Source organism: Corvus kubaryi, unplaced genomic scaffold (assembly GCF_017639235.1).
Source record: "Corvus kubaryi isolate FWS band 111438036 unplaced genomic scaffold, C.kubaryi_AGA036_p1.0 split3-73, whole genome shotgun sequence".
In the NCBI taxonomy this organism is placed as follows: Eukaryota; Metazoa; Chordata; class Aves; order Passeriformes; family Corvidae; genus Corvus; species Corvus kubaryi.
The window spans coordinates 24,321,521-24,337,774 of NW_024582091.1; the positions used below are offsets into that span (position 1 = coordinate 24,321,521).

The 16,254-nt window shown below is 38.8% G+C and overlaps 1 protein-coding gene across 3 annotated transcripts in view; it reads left to right on the forward strand.

Annotated features, from left to right (window-relative positions):
- The window catches only part of CRYBG1 (crystallin beta-gamma domain containing 1), a 98,649-nt gene that overhangs the window by 71,226 nt on the left and 11,169 nt on the right, over positions 1-16,254 (forward strand). For all 3 annotated transcript variants that reach the window (XM_042017247.1, XM_042017248.1, XM_042017249.1), the window contains 10 exons: positions 1,663-1,789; positions 2,171-2,206; positions 2,608-2,750; positions 3,000-3,126; positions 3,218-3,363; positions 9,643-9,769; positions 9,948-9,980; positions 11,737-11,846; positions 12,067-12,196; positions 15,926-16,065. In XM_042017247.1, coding sequence (XP_041873181.1) covers positions 1,663-1,789; positions 2,171-2,206; positions 2,608-2,750; positions 3,000-3,126; positions 3,218-3,363; positions 9,643-9,769; positions 9,948-9,980; positions 11,737-11,846; positions 12,067-12,196; positions 15,926-16,065 — 1,119 coding nt within the window. The remainder of the gene's footprint in view (positions 1-1,662; positions 1,790-2,170; positions 2,207-2,607; positions 2,751-2,999; positions 3,127-3,217; positions 3,364-9,642; positions 9,770-9,947; positions 9,981-11,736; positions 11,847-12,066; positions 12,197-15,925; positions 16,066-16,254) is intronic.

The following is a 16,254-nucleotide window of genomic DNA, read 5'->3' on the forward strand; positions in this document are numbered from 1 at the left end:
CAGTTGTAAAGAGCAATGAGGTCTCCCCAGAGTCTCATTCTTTCCAGGCTGAACACCTCCAGCTCCCTCAGCCACACTTCATTAGACCTGTGCTCCAGACATTTCACCAGCTCCACTGTCCCGTTCTAGACATGATCCAGCACCTCAGTGTCCTTTGTGTAGCGAGAGGCCCAAAACAGATCCTGAAACACAGGATTTGAGGTGTGGCCTCACCAGTGCCAAGTACAGGGGGACAATCACTGCCCTGGTCCTGCTGGCCACGCTATTGCTGATACAGACCAGGTGCCATTGGCCTTCTTGGCCACCTGGGCACATGCTGGCTTACGTACAACTGCTGTTGACCAGCACCCCCAGGTCTTTTTCTGACAAGCAGCTTTTCAGCCACTCTTCCCCAATCCTGGAGCACTGCTTGGGGATGTTGTGACCCAGCACTTTGCCATGTTGGACCTCATCCCATTGGCCTCAGCCCATTGATCCAGATCCCTTTGTAGAGCTTTCTTACTCTTCAGCAGATCAACACTCCCACCCAACTTCTTGTCATCTGCAAAACAGCTGAGGGAACACTCAAATCCCCTCATCCAAATCATTGATATTAAGGTATTAAACAGAATTCACCCCAGTACTGAGCCCTTGGAAATACCATGTGTGACCATCCACAAGCCAAGGGCTTACTGAGTGGTGTGAATACAGGGCACACAATATATCAAACATTCAGCTATAGACAGTAACAAAACTAAAGCACCTTGTTTGTTTCTTTCAGCCATGTATCTGCAATGAAAATATACCAATTCGTGCCACTTTACATTAGCTTGGAATCTCCCTTTAATGCATGACAGAGTGATGGATTATTTTAATATCTTTGATATCACCAGATTTATACATTATGATCCTTACACGATTAAAGGGTTGGCTGCAAAAAGTGTTGCTGTTTATATGTGTTTTATACTGCTCCACACTGCACTTCTCTGAGATCAGTAAATTTGAATTAAAGAAATACTCTGACATCTTTAGGCAGAGATCAGCAGTAAGATTTTTTGTTTCCATTAAGTGATTACTGGGTAAGGTTTTTTTTGAAAAAGCTTTGAAAAACTACTTTTGCTGTCCCTGTCAAGAATTCTCGAAGTTACGGCTTTCAAAGTAGATTTATTAGCAGACACAAACCATGAGGAAGCAGATTTCTAAGGAGTTGTCAGGATTTTCTATGTATTAGTAAATAACATAAGGTCAGAATTTTTTTATTGAGCAGATTTTACATCAAATACAAGTCGAGTTTAGTAGAGATTTTTTTACATCTTGTAAATTGGTTCTGCACTTTAAAACTATTCTAAAAAATACTAGAATAACCTTAAATCTTGATATTTCAGTCTAAATATGGTTGCCTTCAGATAAGATAGAGTGAAATTCTTACTGTTCGCTGATTTGTTTGGGGTTTTTTGGCCTGGTCAAACAAAAAGCATGTTTTATTGGTGGCTCCTTTGGGGGACAGAAGCTTGTCAGTATGCCAGCTGTTAGCTGGCAGTTTTGGTGGTAAAGAAACAAAGTTTTGTTAAGGATACAATGATCTCTTTCCTAAAGTAAGCATATTGTCTTGTTCTTTACTGTTCAGAAATGTTCTGGGGTTTTTATCTCTTGCTTTTGTCCCTGCACCCCCTCTACTTTTAGATGGCTTCTTTATGAAGAACCTGGTTTCCAGGGAGTCCCTTTAATGTTGGAGCCTGGTGAATATCCTAATTTGTTGTTTTGGGAGAAGAAGGAAGCCTACATTAGGTCCATGAGACCCTTGAAAATGGTAAAATACTGTTATTACTTACAAGTTAAATGACCTATGTTTGTGTGTTCTATATAACATATTAAGGTGGCTAGATTTTTCAAGATTTACAAAAATCTAACTCTTTTAAAAAACCCAAACTTTTTAGTCTATAAAATTCTTGAACTTTTGATTGTATTCATCTCTGCCATTAATCTCCCTTTTATTTTCACTGGTGCCCTTGAAAGAATATTTCACATTAGTCCTGCCTTTTTGTAAAGAATTGATGACTCTTAAAGATATCTACAAGTTGCCTAAGTTATGATATTATTATATATCATAACTTATATATATAGTTAGGCATAAGTAGGCATAATATATATAAGTTAGTTTAATTATTTCTTCTTCTTTTTTCTTTGGCAGGGTGGTCGCAAAGTTGAATTCAGTGGGGAGCCAAAGGTAAAAGTCAGTATTTATTTGATTGTCCAAAGCTATTTTGCAGCACATGAACAACACACGGGTAATTCATAAGTATGCTTTGATTGTATACCAGCTACTGAGGGTTTACTGGGTAGTCCTTTTGTATGTGACCACACCATGAAACTGCCATTTCTGTCATATTTCTGCATCCATCACATACATATATGACAGTATTAATAGCAATCCAGATAATGCAGATAGGTAATGAATGCTCAAGCCCTCATGTTGCATCTCTAGTGGAAAGACCTCTTGTAAAGGATCCCACTAGTTGGTTTCCTCATTTTGCATTCTCCCTCTATGTGCCCATCCAAAAGGAACTGTCTATTGTCAGAACTTATCATCCTCCCTGCAACTTTTCTTTTGCTTCATTTCCACTATAGGTAATTGTTTATGAGAAACCTTTCTTTGAAGGAAGACATGTGGAAATAGAATCAGAGATCTTTATGCTTGATGACAAGGAATCAGAAGACAAGACAAGGCTTCCACTCACATCAGTGGGATCCATGAAAGTACTGGGAGGAGTGTAAGTGTGGAAAAGTCATATTTACCCTTCAGCTGAAGTAGTAACTCCACAGGTTGGAAGTTGCAGTGGACAAATCCAGTCCCTGTTTATTTTGTTTTCCTAGTTTTTGGGTTGAGGCACACACCAGGGTTAAATTTGAAAATATTCACAGCAAAAGAATAAATGTCACATATCTGTACCTGCTTCACGAAAGCATGGAGTGGCACTTGTCCATTTGCACATGCAGACTTTGCTGTTGTTGTTGTTCAGTTGGGTTGCTTACGAGAAGCCTGGGTTTGAAGGCCATCAGTACCTGCTGGAAGAAGGAGCGTATCGGGATTGGACAGACTGGGGTGGCTACGATGAGGAGTTGCAGTCCCTGCGACCAATTGTTGGTGTAAGTTCCAAGAACACGTAGTAGGCATCTTCTGAATGCTCTGAGATGTCATGTGCCACTTTCCTTATGGTGCTTCTCTTTGTTTTAACAGGACTTCACAAGCTGCCATATGATAATGTACAGTGAAAAAGACTTTGGATCAAAGGGTTCCAATATCAATGTGTTAGGTATCATTTCCAATTTGAAAGACACTGGATATGGGCTGAGGACACAGTCTATAAATGTGCTAAGTGGCATGTAAGTGATATTTTTATTCACTCTTTCATTTTAGATATGCTGGTCTTTATAGAAATTGATAGTGTTTGCAGATGTTTTTCAGCCCTCTGACTTCTATGTGGGGTCTTCAGATAAAATTTTCTGCCCTTGACCACAGAATGTGAAAAGTAAAGTTTGAGTGAATATGTACAGTAAATCATCTTTCTTCTCACAGTAAGATAAGATGGTCCCAGGAAGCACTGGCTTTGTGATACACAAAGTATGAAAGCATGAGACAACATTTCATCAAGAGAGGGAGAAATAGCTTGTTCTTGTGGCTGCATTTAAGCATTTCAACAGCAAAATTGTTATGGAAATAATTTCCAGGTTTAAAACTAATTTCCAGGCTTCTTGCATTTGACCAGAGGTAGATTCTTTGCTCTTTCTCTCACTTGTGTGTTAAATAGAGATAATTTTCACCATGCTCACTAATACATTTTGATACTAGGGAGAGTAACTGTTCTGAAAATTAACATTGCTTTTGCAGTGAATCCTATAGGTTAACAGTGGTTTAGTGCAATGGTGCTGGTTTTTATTGTTTGTTGGGGTTTTTTTAACATATGGTTCCCAAAACTCTGTATTAGCCATGGCCATTAACAAACCAACTCTTTGTGCCATGAGTGCTATCACATGCAGTTGATCAGTTGATAGACTTTGCTATTTGATTAGTTGAGTCCATCAATTGCAAATTGAGTTTCACAGCCTTGCAGACTGTATCAAAGAATTTTGGAAATGCAGACAAGTATTAGCAATCATGGCTGCAATAAAGTATCAGAACCAAAAGAACTTGAGATGTACAGTCTGTCTTCCTGCCTGGTATGCAGGCAGGTGACTTGCTGGAAGCTCTGCTTTACCTGCCACACCCTAAATCTTTCCATGTGTTATCTGTGCTATATCTCTGCAAGTTTTGTTTGGATAAAGGTTGCAGAATCAAGCTCCGTGCATTCCAGAGGAATGCTTTTAACTTGTGTATGAATATGGTGTGACAGCAGGTTTTTTTCTGCCTGGTGACCTTTGAAGTCACTGTGCTCTTTTGTCTTCTGTAATATGCAAGGGAGATTCATAGGAAAGAGTGGCCTCTGAAGGTTGGGAAACAAATTGTGGGTTACCTATCATGCCCTTCATGTAGTCATTCTAGTAAATGTGTCTGTTGCATCTGAGATAGGAATCATATGTGAGTTTGAGCATTCTAGTAATTAAGAGTAAGTTTAATACGCTGATGGCAAAGGAGGCTAGAAGTCATTATGAACAAAACTTCTCTGCTACCGCTCCAGTAATCTCACCTTGTAGTCTCCAAAAGATGTAATTTGTAGCAATAACCTTTTTAAAAGTTCAGATGCATTGTTCATAACAAGTGGTTAGCGCTCAGCTTTTAAGAGCCTGTTTTCAGAGAGGTTGTGAGTGTTTGGGGGTTTTGTGGTGATGTTACAAAATGTTAATGTGTCAGAAAGCTTGAATGATCTGTGTGAAGTCGTGTTTGGCAATACAGTGCTTCATTTTAAGTGTTAACCATCTGTTCAGGTAGAAGATTTTTTTATATCTTCCAAGAAATCTGTCATAGAGCAATGAATAATCTATTGAGCAATTTCCTGAGCTGTTTAGACTGTAATGCAGATTATGACATAGTGAACTGTGACAGAATCAGTAAAAGCTTGTCATAATATTTTGAAGTAACCTTCCTGGTATCATATTGAAAACAATTAAAATAAGAAGTCAAAAATGTAAGAAGCCCTGAACCTTTTATTGCAATTTTTTAACTACAGGTATCTGGGTAAGCCGTTAGAGCAGTAAGATAACAGATGATCTGCATTTCCCACATAATTAATTTGATTGCTCTGTAATTTAAAGGGTATCTCAAAGAAAAGAAAGCCTGACACTGCAGTGCACAGATACTACTGAACAAGTTCTGAGCTCAGCTGCAGATCTAAACTGTATTGCTGGAGACAGCCCAGCTTTGCATTTGGGGAGTGACTATTCCATTTTGGGGTAATTTAGCATTAGCTGCATTAAAATTGTTAGCTATTGTGTTTCCAAGCAATATTTTCATGTCTTTGCTAAATCCATTGTAAAGACATCCTGAAAAATATATCCTAAGGAGATGAGGATTGACTTTTTGAAAAATGAAAATATACTTCTTTAAAAGTGAAAATGTTTTGCCCTTGAGCATTTTTTGAAGACTGGCCAAACATAAAATTCAAAAATTATTTTTCTGCCATTAGGGTGGGAGAAAGCAATCTAGGCTGCCTGAAAATAGGAGAGGCCTTTCTTCTTTTAAGTAGGGTTTGATCTTTATTTCCAAACTAGCAGAAGTTGAAGTGGCGGAAAATGGAACTATTTACTAGCAACAGGTAACACCCTTTACAAGTTCAAGCAAGTACTAAAATCAAGTGTTGTACTATTTTGATTTCCCCTTAAGCTTAAAAACTTCTTCAGGTTTATATTTAATAGTGATGAAAATCATAGGAACTGCATGTTTGAAATGTGCTTTTTCTTTATCCATAAACACACCAAACTTTTTGCAGAACTCCTGAAGAAGTTCTTGTCTTTCAGTTGATTCCTTTTGAACTTGCTGGAGGAATTTTTCCAGATTTGTTTATTTTATGTAGTCATCCGTTTACTGTGGTTGTGTTATCAGCCTGGTTTTCCCCTAGTTTTCAAGTAATTAATCCACAATGTAGATTTGGCTGCTTCCAGTGTACATATGGATAGTGATATTAAGGAAATAATTAGGTAATGAGTGGTTCATATACAGAAACCAGAAGGTGTAGTAAATTTAATCTAGATGCCTTCAGGAAGGTAACACAAGTGAAACTGAAGAGACACATGGTACAAGAACAAACCTCCACTGGGAGCTAAAAAGGGCAAGTACCCCTGGTTACCCCATTGGAGAACACTTCAAACAAAGCTTTAACTTCTCTCTATAACTGAACTGATGTTCAGAAAAAAAAAACTTTCAAGGAGTCACAAAATTAAAGTTTGCAGGTCCCTGGGATACTGGGATCACAGTCACAAAGGAGCATGATGAACCTGTTTTCTCTTTGCTATAAACAGAATTTTACTACCTCATCCTATCTGTTAATTATGGTACAAATGTGCAAGTGCCAGTTAACTTTCTGACCTCCCTCCTAAAGTTAGACAAGGTGAGTCCTGGGCCAACTGAGGGCAAATCCGATTTTTGGTGAGTTATTACTGTAGCCCGCAGCCGTAGGGAGGAGAGGGGAGAAGACGCAGCAGGCAGGAATTGTGTGGCAAGATTATTTAATTATTTTACAAACTCTTTTATAGACTTTTTCTTCACAGTCTAATTGGACAAAGGATCAGCCACCCCCTGGGTTGATTGGCTAGAAATCCTAAACATCCATTGTCAAAATATTTTTCTACTATACCATAAACATAGTTCTACAAGGTTGCAGGCGTTCATAGTTTACAGAACTTCTGCTAATCTCTTCGTGAGAGAGAAAAGCATCTCACAGGGCTTAGAAAGTAGCAAGAAAAATTCTTGCTAGCAGCAATACTGTATCCACAATGAGTTACCTGTGTCTGGATTATTTTCTTGGCTCTACTTTCAGACCCTGTTTGGAGCTGCACTTCCTAGATGTCATACATAGAGGTTTTTGGAGAAAGATTCTCTGTGTGTAATAGTACTAACAATACATAATCAAAGCTTAATGCTACTTCTGGTTTCAGGGGCATGGATGATGCCCAGGAGTAAAGGTCTCCAGCACCCTCCCGCTAGCAACCTGGGAGGGAGCTACTGTTCAGCCTCGCTAAGGCAGTTTGTACGTCTGGGGGTTACAAAATCTGTTGTGTCAGGAGAGCTCACTGCCTGTGGGGCAGGATGGTTGCTGCCATGCTGCAGAGCAGTATTTCAGTTTTTGTTGTGCCTGGCAGCTGGAATGTGTCTCTCTTGCTCAGACATGGAGGCAATGTCTTGCTCTCCAGGTCTTTCTGTTAAGTGAGAAGTTGGATTAAGGCAGTGCTCCTTCCTAGGGATAGTCTTGAGGTCTGACAGGTTTAGCTGGTACTGAATTCAGCTGCCTGTCCTTGATGATGTTATTACTACTTTAAGCAGGTTATATGGGCTTCTGAATGGAGAAGCACAAGTGTTTCACCATTAAGCCCTGACTCTAGGAAGTGTCTAACTGCATGGGCTGAGTTGGATAGAAGAGTGGCACTTAATTATTTAAATCCCATTTATTTAAATGTAAACATATGCAAGTGAGATTTGTTGATTACTTCTGCATTCAGGCTTCTTTTTAGATGGGGGAAACTAAATAACTGCTATCAAGGGATTCTTAGGAGGCTGCTGACATGTCTTACAATTCACTTTGTATCAGAAACACTTGTTTGCATAGATCTCAATTGAGTACAACTACCATGCACCATAGCTGTATCCTGGCACTTGTGCATTGAACAATCTAATGAATGTCTGCTGAAGAAATTGTTTAAGGAAACCTCATTTTCACTGCTTTTGGTACATGTGGTATACAGGTATAGACACACCTGAGAAATTTGAACTCTCTGCTCAATTTATTGTACATACCAATGTCTCTCTGATGAATTACTCTGAGGTGAGTTTGAAATGGGTCTTGAAATATGCCGTAAGTAATTAGTGTGTAACAAGGTGGAATAATTGATTATATCTGAGGCAAACCAAGACATGTGAATAGTGATATATGTGAATCATTGTCTGAGTGTTTGCCATGGACAAGTAAAACAAAGTCCATACTCTTGGCACATGTTGATGCAGCTTTATTTCACTTTGAGGCTATCCCGCTTCTTGTATCTGCAGACACTGTGGCATTTGTACTTGGAATAAAACTGCAGCTTAGTAGAATCCACTTGATTGACACACATAGATAATTTATGCGGAATTTCAATGTTGAGAGTTATCTTCCCTTGCAGACTTTAAGATCTGTATAATTTTACTGCTTTATGATATGAAATTTTTTGTTAGTGTTGAAACTCAGTAAGTTTCTGAGCCCACTGAAAGTGGATTTTGGCATCACCTAGCATACACTCGTTATGCACCATACCGGCTAAAATTAAAAGCAGGTTGACTCTGAGTAGAAGATTTCCATGTAGAACCAGGAACCAGCAAGATGTCCTGATTCCTGCATAAATTTAATGAACAAAACGCAGCTGCTGCTGTGGTCTGTTCGAGTATGGGCACTCAAAAAACAACCAAACAGGAAAAAAAGAGTGTAAGTATGAGAAAGTTTAGGAAATGTAGTAGTGAAAGGCAAGAGAAGTTCTGCAGGTTATCACTAAATCAAAGGTAGTATAGGTGCAGGAGGTGCTCTCTTTGGGCTCTCAGTATGGAACCAGGGTTAGAAGAACACTGTAGTAGAAGATTTATTGAATGTAGTAGACTATGCATAGCCAGACTAACTGATACCAGATATTTAAAATTGGACCTAAAGCACTGCAGGGGTAATTGGACATCAGAGAGATATATGCAGTGATTTGGTTGCTTTTCCAATACTTCAAGTGTGTATCATCTCAAAAGTTGAAAGTCTTTCAAAAAAGGCACATTCCAACTGAGACAGAAGACTTGATGCAGATCTCAGTTTGTGGCCTATGTCAAGCATCAGATCTAACTGAGCAGTTACAATAATGGCTTTGCATTTAAATACATTGATCTGGTCAAATTTGTGGTGGTTTTAATGCTTAACTTTCAAGGATGTTCTTCTTGCTGTCTCTGATTCCTAGCAGGGAAGTCTGCTCTGATTAGCATATATGCCTGTTGTTGCAGCTCAGCATTCTGTTGGGGTGTGTATTTGCTTAAACACAAGTGAACCAAGGCTACAGGCAACATTAAAAAACAGTATTGCTACATTTACTGTCTAGATGACTCTGAAAGTTGGTTTTGTTGGAAAAGCTGTATTCTGATATCTGTCTGGTTTTTGGGGTATTTTTTAGAGAAGAACTTGACCTAGGTAAAATAGCATTGTAAAACATCTTGGAATATTCTTACTGGAGATAACTTCTAGGATATGTAGCAGATGATGTGTCTGAACTTGTGGTTTGCTTTAGCTAATTCACTCTGATTTGTATCAACATAGTGAAGAAGGTAGTAAAATTTGCATGGGGTTTGCACTATCAGATACACTGCTTTGCTCAGGGTTTTAACAGCATCACAATTTGGCACTTCGTATTTTTTATTTGTTCTTACATTAAGACAGTTATGAACATACACATCTATATTTTGGAACAGTAGTGTGACTTCTACCAACCACCCTCCTCTTCTTTCTCTTTCAGATGGGTGGCTTATGAGAATCCTGAATTTACAGGGGAGCAGTATATACTGGCTAAAGGGCTGTATCCCAGCGTTGAGGCATGGGGGGGAAAGAATTGCAAAATATCTTCAGTTCAACCCATTGTTGCGGTAAGGACCTAACTTTATACTTGTTTTGCAAGCTTCTCTGAAGTATTTGGAACTCTACTTTTTCTATAAAATTCAGTTTATTTACATTATTTAAACAATAATTAACAGTAAATTTTGTATGTTATTTTATCACTGTTGAAATGTTTTTTTTCACTTTTTCCCCTCAAAACTTTTGCAGGATATTGTTGGAAGCGAAAGGGGTAAAGTCAAGGTAAGACACTTCTCTAAGCACATGAAACATACTGTGTAGTGTCTCTAACGTGTAAATGAAGGAATGGCTATTTGTCCAGTGGAAGACTCATCAGGTATTTGCATAGACGGCTGACTAGTCAGACAAAGAGTGAAAACTGCAGGCGAAAGAAGGCTACTTTCCAAACCTCTTGAGTAAGGCACATTAAGACCCAAGGAAGGTGGGATTTAATACACAGTTGCCATCAGAACTTTCTTAGGGCACTGGCAATGTTTTGGTTCAGCGACTGAGGTGTTTTGGGGTGCCAGTGATTGTTCTGAGGAGCTGGAGCCCGCAGCCCTCTATGCAGAGGTGCAGGACCTGGAGTCTGTTGCTGAGGTGAGGGCTCTACAGGATAGATTTTGTTCTTCTTGGTACAGCTGACTTAACTCCTTTTGAACCTATTTCTTTGGTTAACAGTTTTGCTAGTGGTGGTTGTACTTGAAAGGAGTTGTTCATTCACAAATACTGCTGAGTTGTGCTTAAAAGTTAATGCCACCTTTGTCAATAAGTTAAGGGAAGGAAATGGCAGGGAGAACTTGTCTGTTCAGTGAGTTAATATATTTCTACATTGGATTGTCTCCTGTGTGCAAGTACTAATATGTAGTTTTGACAGTAAAGCTAATGGACAGCTTTTTCATCCTTCTTAATTCCGAACCTTTGTCCCTGTACAAAGTTATTTTTATTTTCATTTCAGTGAAAATGGTGAGTATATCATGGAACTAAAAACTAAGGAGACAATTCTTAGCTGTCCTGGTTTGCTACTCCTGATTAGTAGCACGCTTCACTGGAATCTCCTGCACAGGCATAATGCATAAACTATGGGGAATAAAAATCTCAAGGTTGCTTATTTTCAGCTGTGTGCATGAAAAATTATTTGCATCTGTATATTATGTGCCTATTAAGACCCTATCCTAAGGAAGACCTTATCCTAAGGAAACAAAGAAGTAGAGGCTTGCAGCCAAGAGACTGCATCCATCGTCAGCGTGTTCCTCTTTGGAGAACGCTGTACCTGCCCACACTCCTATCTCTATTAAGAGTGAATAAAGCTGGTAGGCATGCAGTAATGTGAATGACTTCTGTGTGATCATGGCTAATTATCCTCTAACCAAATTAGCAAGTTTGCTGCTTAGAATTTTTTTTTAATAAGGGCAAAAGACTCTGGGGGATGTATCCTCTCTGATCCTTGGAGCAGAGAAAGAGCCAACATGAGGCTGTGTCTATAGCTGTAACAGGCCCATAAAGCCAATCTACCCTGGGAATATATACCATGCCTCTTGGCATGCTGTCTGAGTCCATTGCCAGGATTATGCACCGTTAGTGTTCTGCAAAGCAGAGAGTTTTCATTTACTGGGAAGAGTATGCATTTTTGAGACTAAGCAGATTGATAATATAAAAGAAAACTTTTAATGGCCCTTTAATAAAATGTGTGCCTATTCTGGCCATTCTGTGGGAATTTAAACATCTTACCCAGCAGATAGACCAAGGAGCTATATTCGTTAGTGTTGTTTTAATTATTTTGTATGTTACTAAGTGATGTACAGCTAGAAGTAATTTTTGGAATTGTAACCTTGCTCTCTTGAACAAGTATTGCAACACTGAAGAGGTAACAAACATAGGTAACCAAGGAAGTCTGGGTGTTTTAAGTATGTTTCTATCTAATTATAGAATTAATGGTAGAGATGTAACTGAAGACAGAAGAATGAATTTCCTTAAATATGTTTATAACTTTTTAAAGGTCCAGTTATTTTCAGAGCCTGAATTCAAGGGTAACTGCCAAATATTTGAAAAAAACACAAGATGTATCAATTCATTTGCTGTGAAGTCTTCAAAAATTTTAGATGGCAGGTAAGTTATATTGAATGAATACTGCAAAATCACTAAAATGGTAGAAGTTTTAGAAAAACAACCAGCTTTCTAACACCTGGGGTGGTTCATATATGGGGACTTACAGAGAACAATGTTTTGCAGTTTGCATGTCTTTCAGGACAAAACATTGTAAATAATGTTTCTGCATTTTACTGGCACAGATGTCTTAAGAGGAAATTTATTCTCCTCCTTTCTGCAGCTGCATAGTGTATGACCAGGAGGAATTTGCTGGCAACCAGTATGTGTTAGAAGAAGGGATCTATCCTGATCTGACGGCAATGGGTTGTTCACCCCAAGCAGTTCTAAAATCTTTACGGATCATAAATATTGTAAGTAAACATATTAGAAATACTGTAATGATAAGACAGCGATAATTCCCCATTTCTTGCAACAGTAAAAATTCAAACATGCAACAGAGGAGGGTTTGGGTTGGGGGGGTGTTGTTTGTTTGTTTGGGTTTGATTTTTTTCTGTGCAGTAGCAGTTAAATGTCCTAGCTGCATTAAGTCAGGTTTTTTTGACCTCTGTGCTGTTTTTGTAAAGGAGAAGATGTCACAGAAGCAGTTGCCTGGGATCCCTGTTCTTAAAAACAGCTTATAAAAGAACTTCTGTAAAGAATCAAGTCTATTTCCCAGTAAGAGAAACCACTTAGAACGTGTTGAGAAAGTGGTAGGACAGTGTGAAGAAATATCTGTACCATGGGCCTTGTTTTTGATGCATATTGAAAAAACAGGCTAATTTAAGCAACTTTGCATGAAATACATGTAATTATAAAACACTGTTGGTATCATCAGGACAATGGAATTTGAGTTAATCACAAAATAATGGACTCTTCTAGATAAGGTAAAGCAACACCCAATACTATTTGGCAAAATCAGGCAGTGATGTTATGTGTTGTGGATACAAACTAAATTACATTTATATATTTTGTAACTCATCAGTGGCCCGGAACGAGTTCAAGCTTATAACCAATCATTATGATGGATCACTTATGGAATCTGCAAGTATCTTTTAAGATCGAAGTAATTACTAGCAAAATGTGGTCAAGATTCCAGGAACTTAACAGCAACATGAGGAGATGGTCCTCATTTTAATAAAGGAGGAGTTCACTATTGAATATCTTCTTGAAGATATCTCTGTATTGAATTTGGCAGCTTTATTGCACTCCACTGTAATTTTAGTAACCTGTCAGCAGTGTAGCAGTTGATGAAGGAGAGCTAAAATGTGTCATCCTCTTTCATGTCTCTGGAGAATTTTGATGTACTCTGTAAACAAACAACTGCAGCAAGAATGTCTGCCTTCTGAACTCTCTGTCTAGTAGACAGATCCTATTAAAAACAATAGAATTGTTTCTAGCCAAGCTAGGTGGGTGATCATCATGAATTAAAATAGGTTTTTCTGTACATGTCAGTAGTTCCTGGGTTTAGAATGCTTGTTTCAAGCCGGAAGGATCAGCTTACTTTTGAAAGATTTACTATTTGTGACAGACTGTTGCGTTAAAACATAAATGCCAGTTCTGCGCTTCTTTAAGTTCTTTACACTTGTGAAACTTGTTCTAGCATTTTGTCACACTTCAGACAGTAGCACAGACCTGCATCTGCCTGCAAATCATGTGCTGCTGCTTCCTTCTTCAGAGGCTCCCTATCTGCAGAGAAGAGGAAAATGGGTTACTTTGCTCATTGGTTTATTAGCAAACCAGTACAGAAAGAACGATAATTTCTATTTAACTATTTATATTGTTTATTTTTCATGATTTTCCAAAAGCTTGAACCTTATTACTTTAGCTCCTGGTTTCACCTGTCAGACTTATTTTGGGCCTGTATTTTGGCAGTGCCAATCTTAATTCCTCCCCACCATCTGCTGCTTCTATAACTTTCCTCAGGATTTTTCTGTGACATTTCTATACAAGAAGCACCTTTGCTATTTTAATGTCATGTTAGTGTATTTATCTAGTTAAGCTCCCCTTTGCAGGGATCTTTTTGTAAGGAAGCATTAAAAAAAATTAAAAAAGGAAATTAAAGGGATATTTGATACACTTGTAAGTGAAAGCTAAAAGGGCTTTTTTAAATCAGGGAACTTACAAAACTATGCAAAGGGTTGTTCATAAGCTCAAGGTTTTTGGGGTTTTTATGCCACTATATCTCGGTTGTGCTTGCTTTGCATGCTCCACATGGTTATGCTGCAGATACAAAATAGTATTTTTCCTTCTTGAGTTTGACACGTTCTTTTTCCTGAACATACTATGAAAAACAGCTGTGAATGTGGTTTATGCTTGAACAGTCATCTGAAATTACTTTTTAATGAGCAACTCTGTGGAATAACTAAATGTAGATATACAGGAACACCAGCTTGGTACAGTAGATGGGAAGTACTGAAAGAAAATTCATGAGCTGACCTTGCACTTCTCACTGTGGGAAGTGTTTTATGTAACAGTGTTGCTGCTGAATCAAAAAAATGCCCAGTGTAAGGTGTGGCAGAAAACTGGAGGATTTCCTTTTCTGTTTCTGTTTTCTTTGCAAGTAGATTATTTCTAAAGCACTACATGAGGTTGAAAGGCTGTTGCCTGAGAAGTTGCATGTCTCAGAGGGCAGGTGCCAGTCGGTAAAAGGGCTTAGAGTTCAGAGACACTGGGACATCATCACAGTGTGACTAGTCCTGCTGGGCTCTTTACCTGTGGTGATGCATGACAGTCTAACTGGTGTTGCCTTTCATGGTGGGGCTGAGCATACTCTGATTTTGGAGTAAAGTGAAAAGGCCTCTCCTGGCATTTTCCACAGCCTAGCAGCATGTATGCTATCAGGAAGCATAGCTCAGCTGCTGTGTGGTAACCTGGACCGCTGTACAGATAATGGTGACACTCAGACAACGCTGTCATCTGAGCCCTTAAACATCTAAAGGAAGATTAAAGAGGAATTCAGGCATTAGAAATTGGTAGATGGGATGTCTTGACTAATAAATTCATATGGAAGCATGCATATATGAGCTGCCATGCATGCATGGAGCCAGATCTGCCTTGGAGGGCCTGTTTCCATGCCTGAGGCTGATGGGAGTCTGTCGAGACTTTGCGTCATGTCAGGCGTTCCTGATCCCGTTGATGTGAGTGCACTGAACACATGCCAGAAGTAAGGAGCTCTTCTGGCTGTGGTGTTGGTTTTTATGCAGTCGTTGCTGGAAGATTTATGAGAAAGGGAGTGGCAGTGTCATTTGTGTCTGAGTGTACACTGTAACACCAGGACACTCAGGCTTAATTGACTTTACCCTGGGGAACTTCAAACCCTACCTCCCAGCTTCCACAGGAAGGCCTTCATTATGAGAGGTTATTTCCAGTCCACTAAAGATACCTTGCCCCACAGAAAAGAGTCCAAGGTTCCTTTTCCAGAAGACATTCAAACTGGATTCAGTGATGCAGGGAGCTTCATGTGGGCAGAATCCCTTTGACACCAGAAGCACTTTGACAGAGATGGAGAAGAATCATCTCCCCAAAGCGATTTGGAGGATTCAGATGTTATAATTTTCACTTGTCATGAATTTTACCTCAGTAATATGAATCTTGAATCTTTCGTCTAGTCAGAGATTGATGTTGCCGTAACCTACTGTAAAAGTTAAAAATTAATGCAGTTAAGCGATAAGCAGTGCTGACAAGGTGTCACCATTTGAAGCTGTAGAAATCAGTATTATCTTACTGTCTGTTCAGCTCTTTATATGAAAATTCCCTTGAGTGGGGGTTAGTGCAATGGAAGAGAGATTTGGCACTGATTAAAATGTATTTTAAAACATACTTAAGGTATTGTGCAAGAATCAGCCAAAGAGATCTTTGTGCCTTAAAATAAGGAAGTTTTATGTTCCATGCAAGAAGATCCCTTGTGTGACTTGTATAAGGGTTTTTTATGACTTTTCAAGTTTAAATAGAGAGCTGAAGAGCAAAAACATTCAGGGTTTTTGATCTTAAACAATCAAGAAGAAACCTCTGAAATAAAAGGGCTTATGTGGAGTACTGATGTTCACAGTCACCATCTGGAGTTCCAACACCCTATAAAAGCACTCATCTTCCTTTTGCAGGAGCTGTCTGAGCCCTGCATAGCTCTTTTTGAAAAGATGGGTTTCCAAGGAAAGAAAATCGAATTCAGTACAGAAATCTTAAATCTTCAGTTCCTGGGATACAATCCTCGAATAGCTTCAGTTCAAGTCCTCGGCGGCATGTAAGTTTAAAATCACCTTTTGGTTCTTTAGAGTGATGTACTTACTCAAATTTACAGGTGAAATGGAATCACACAATGTAAAATTAGAGTATCATAATGTGTGTAGTGCATTAATGCCATTTCTTCTTACAGAGCATTTTCATATCCTGTTTCAACAATATGTTATCATTGACTCATGTCCTGTACTAA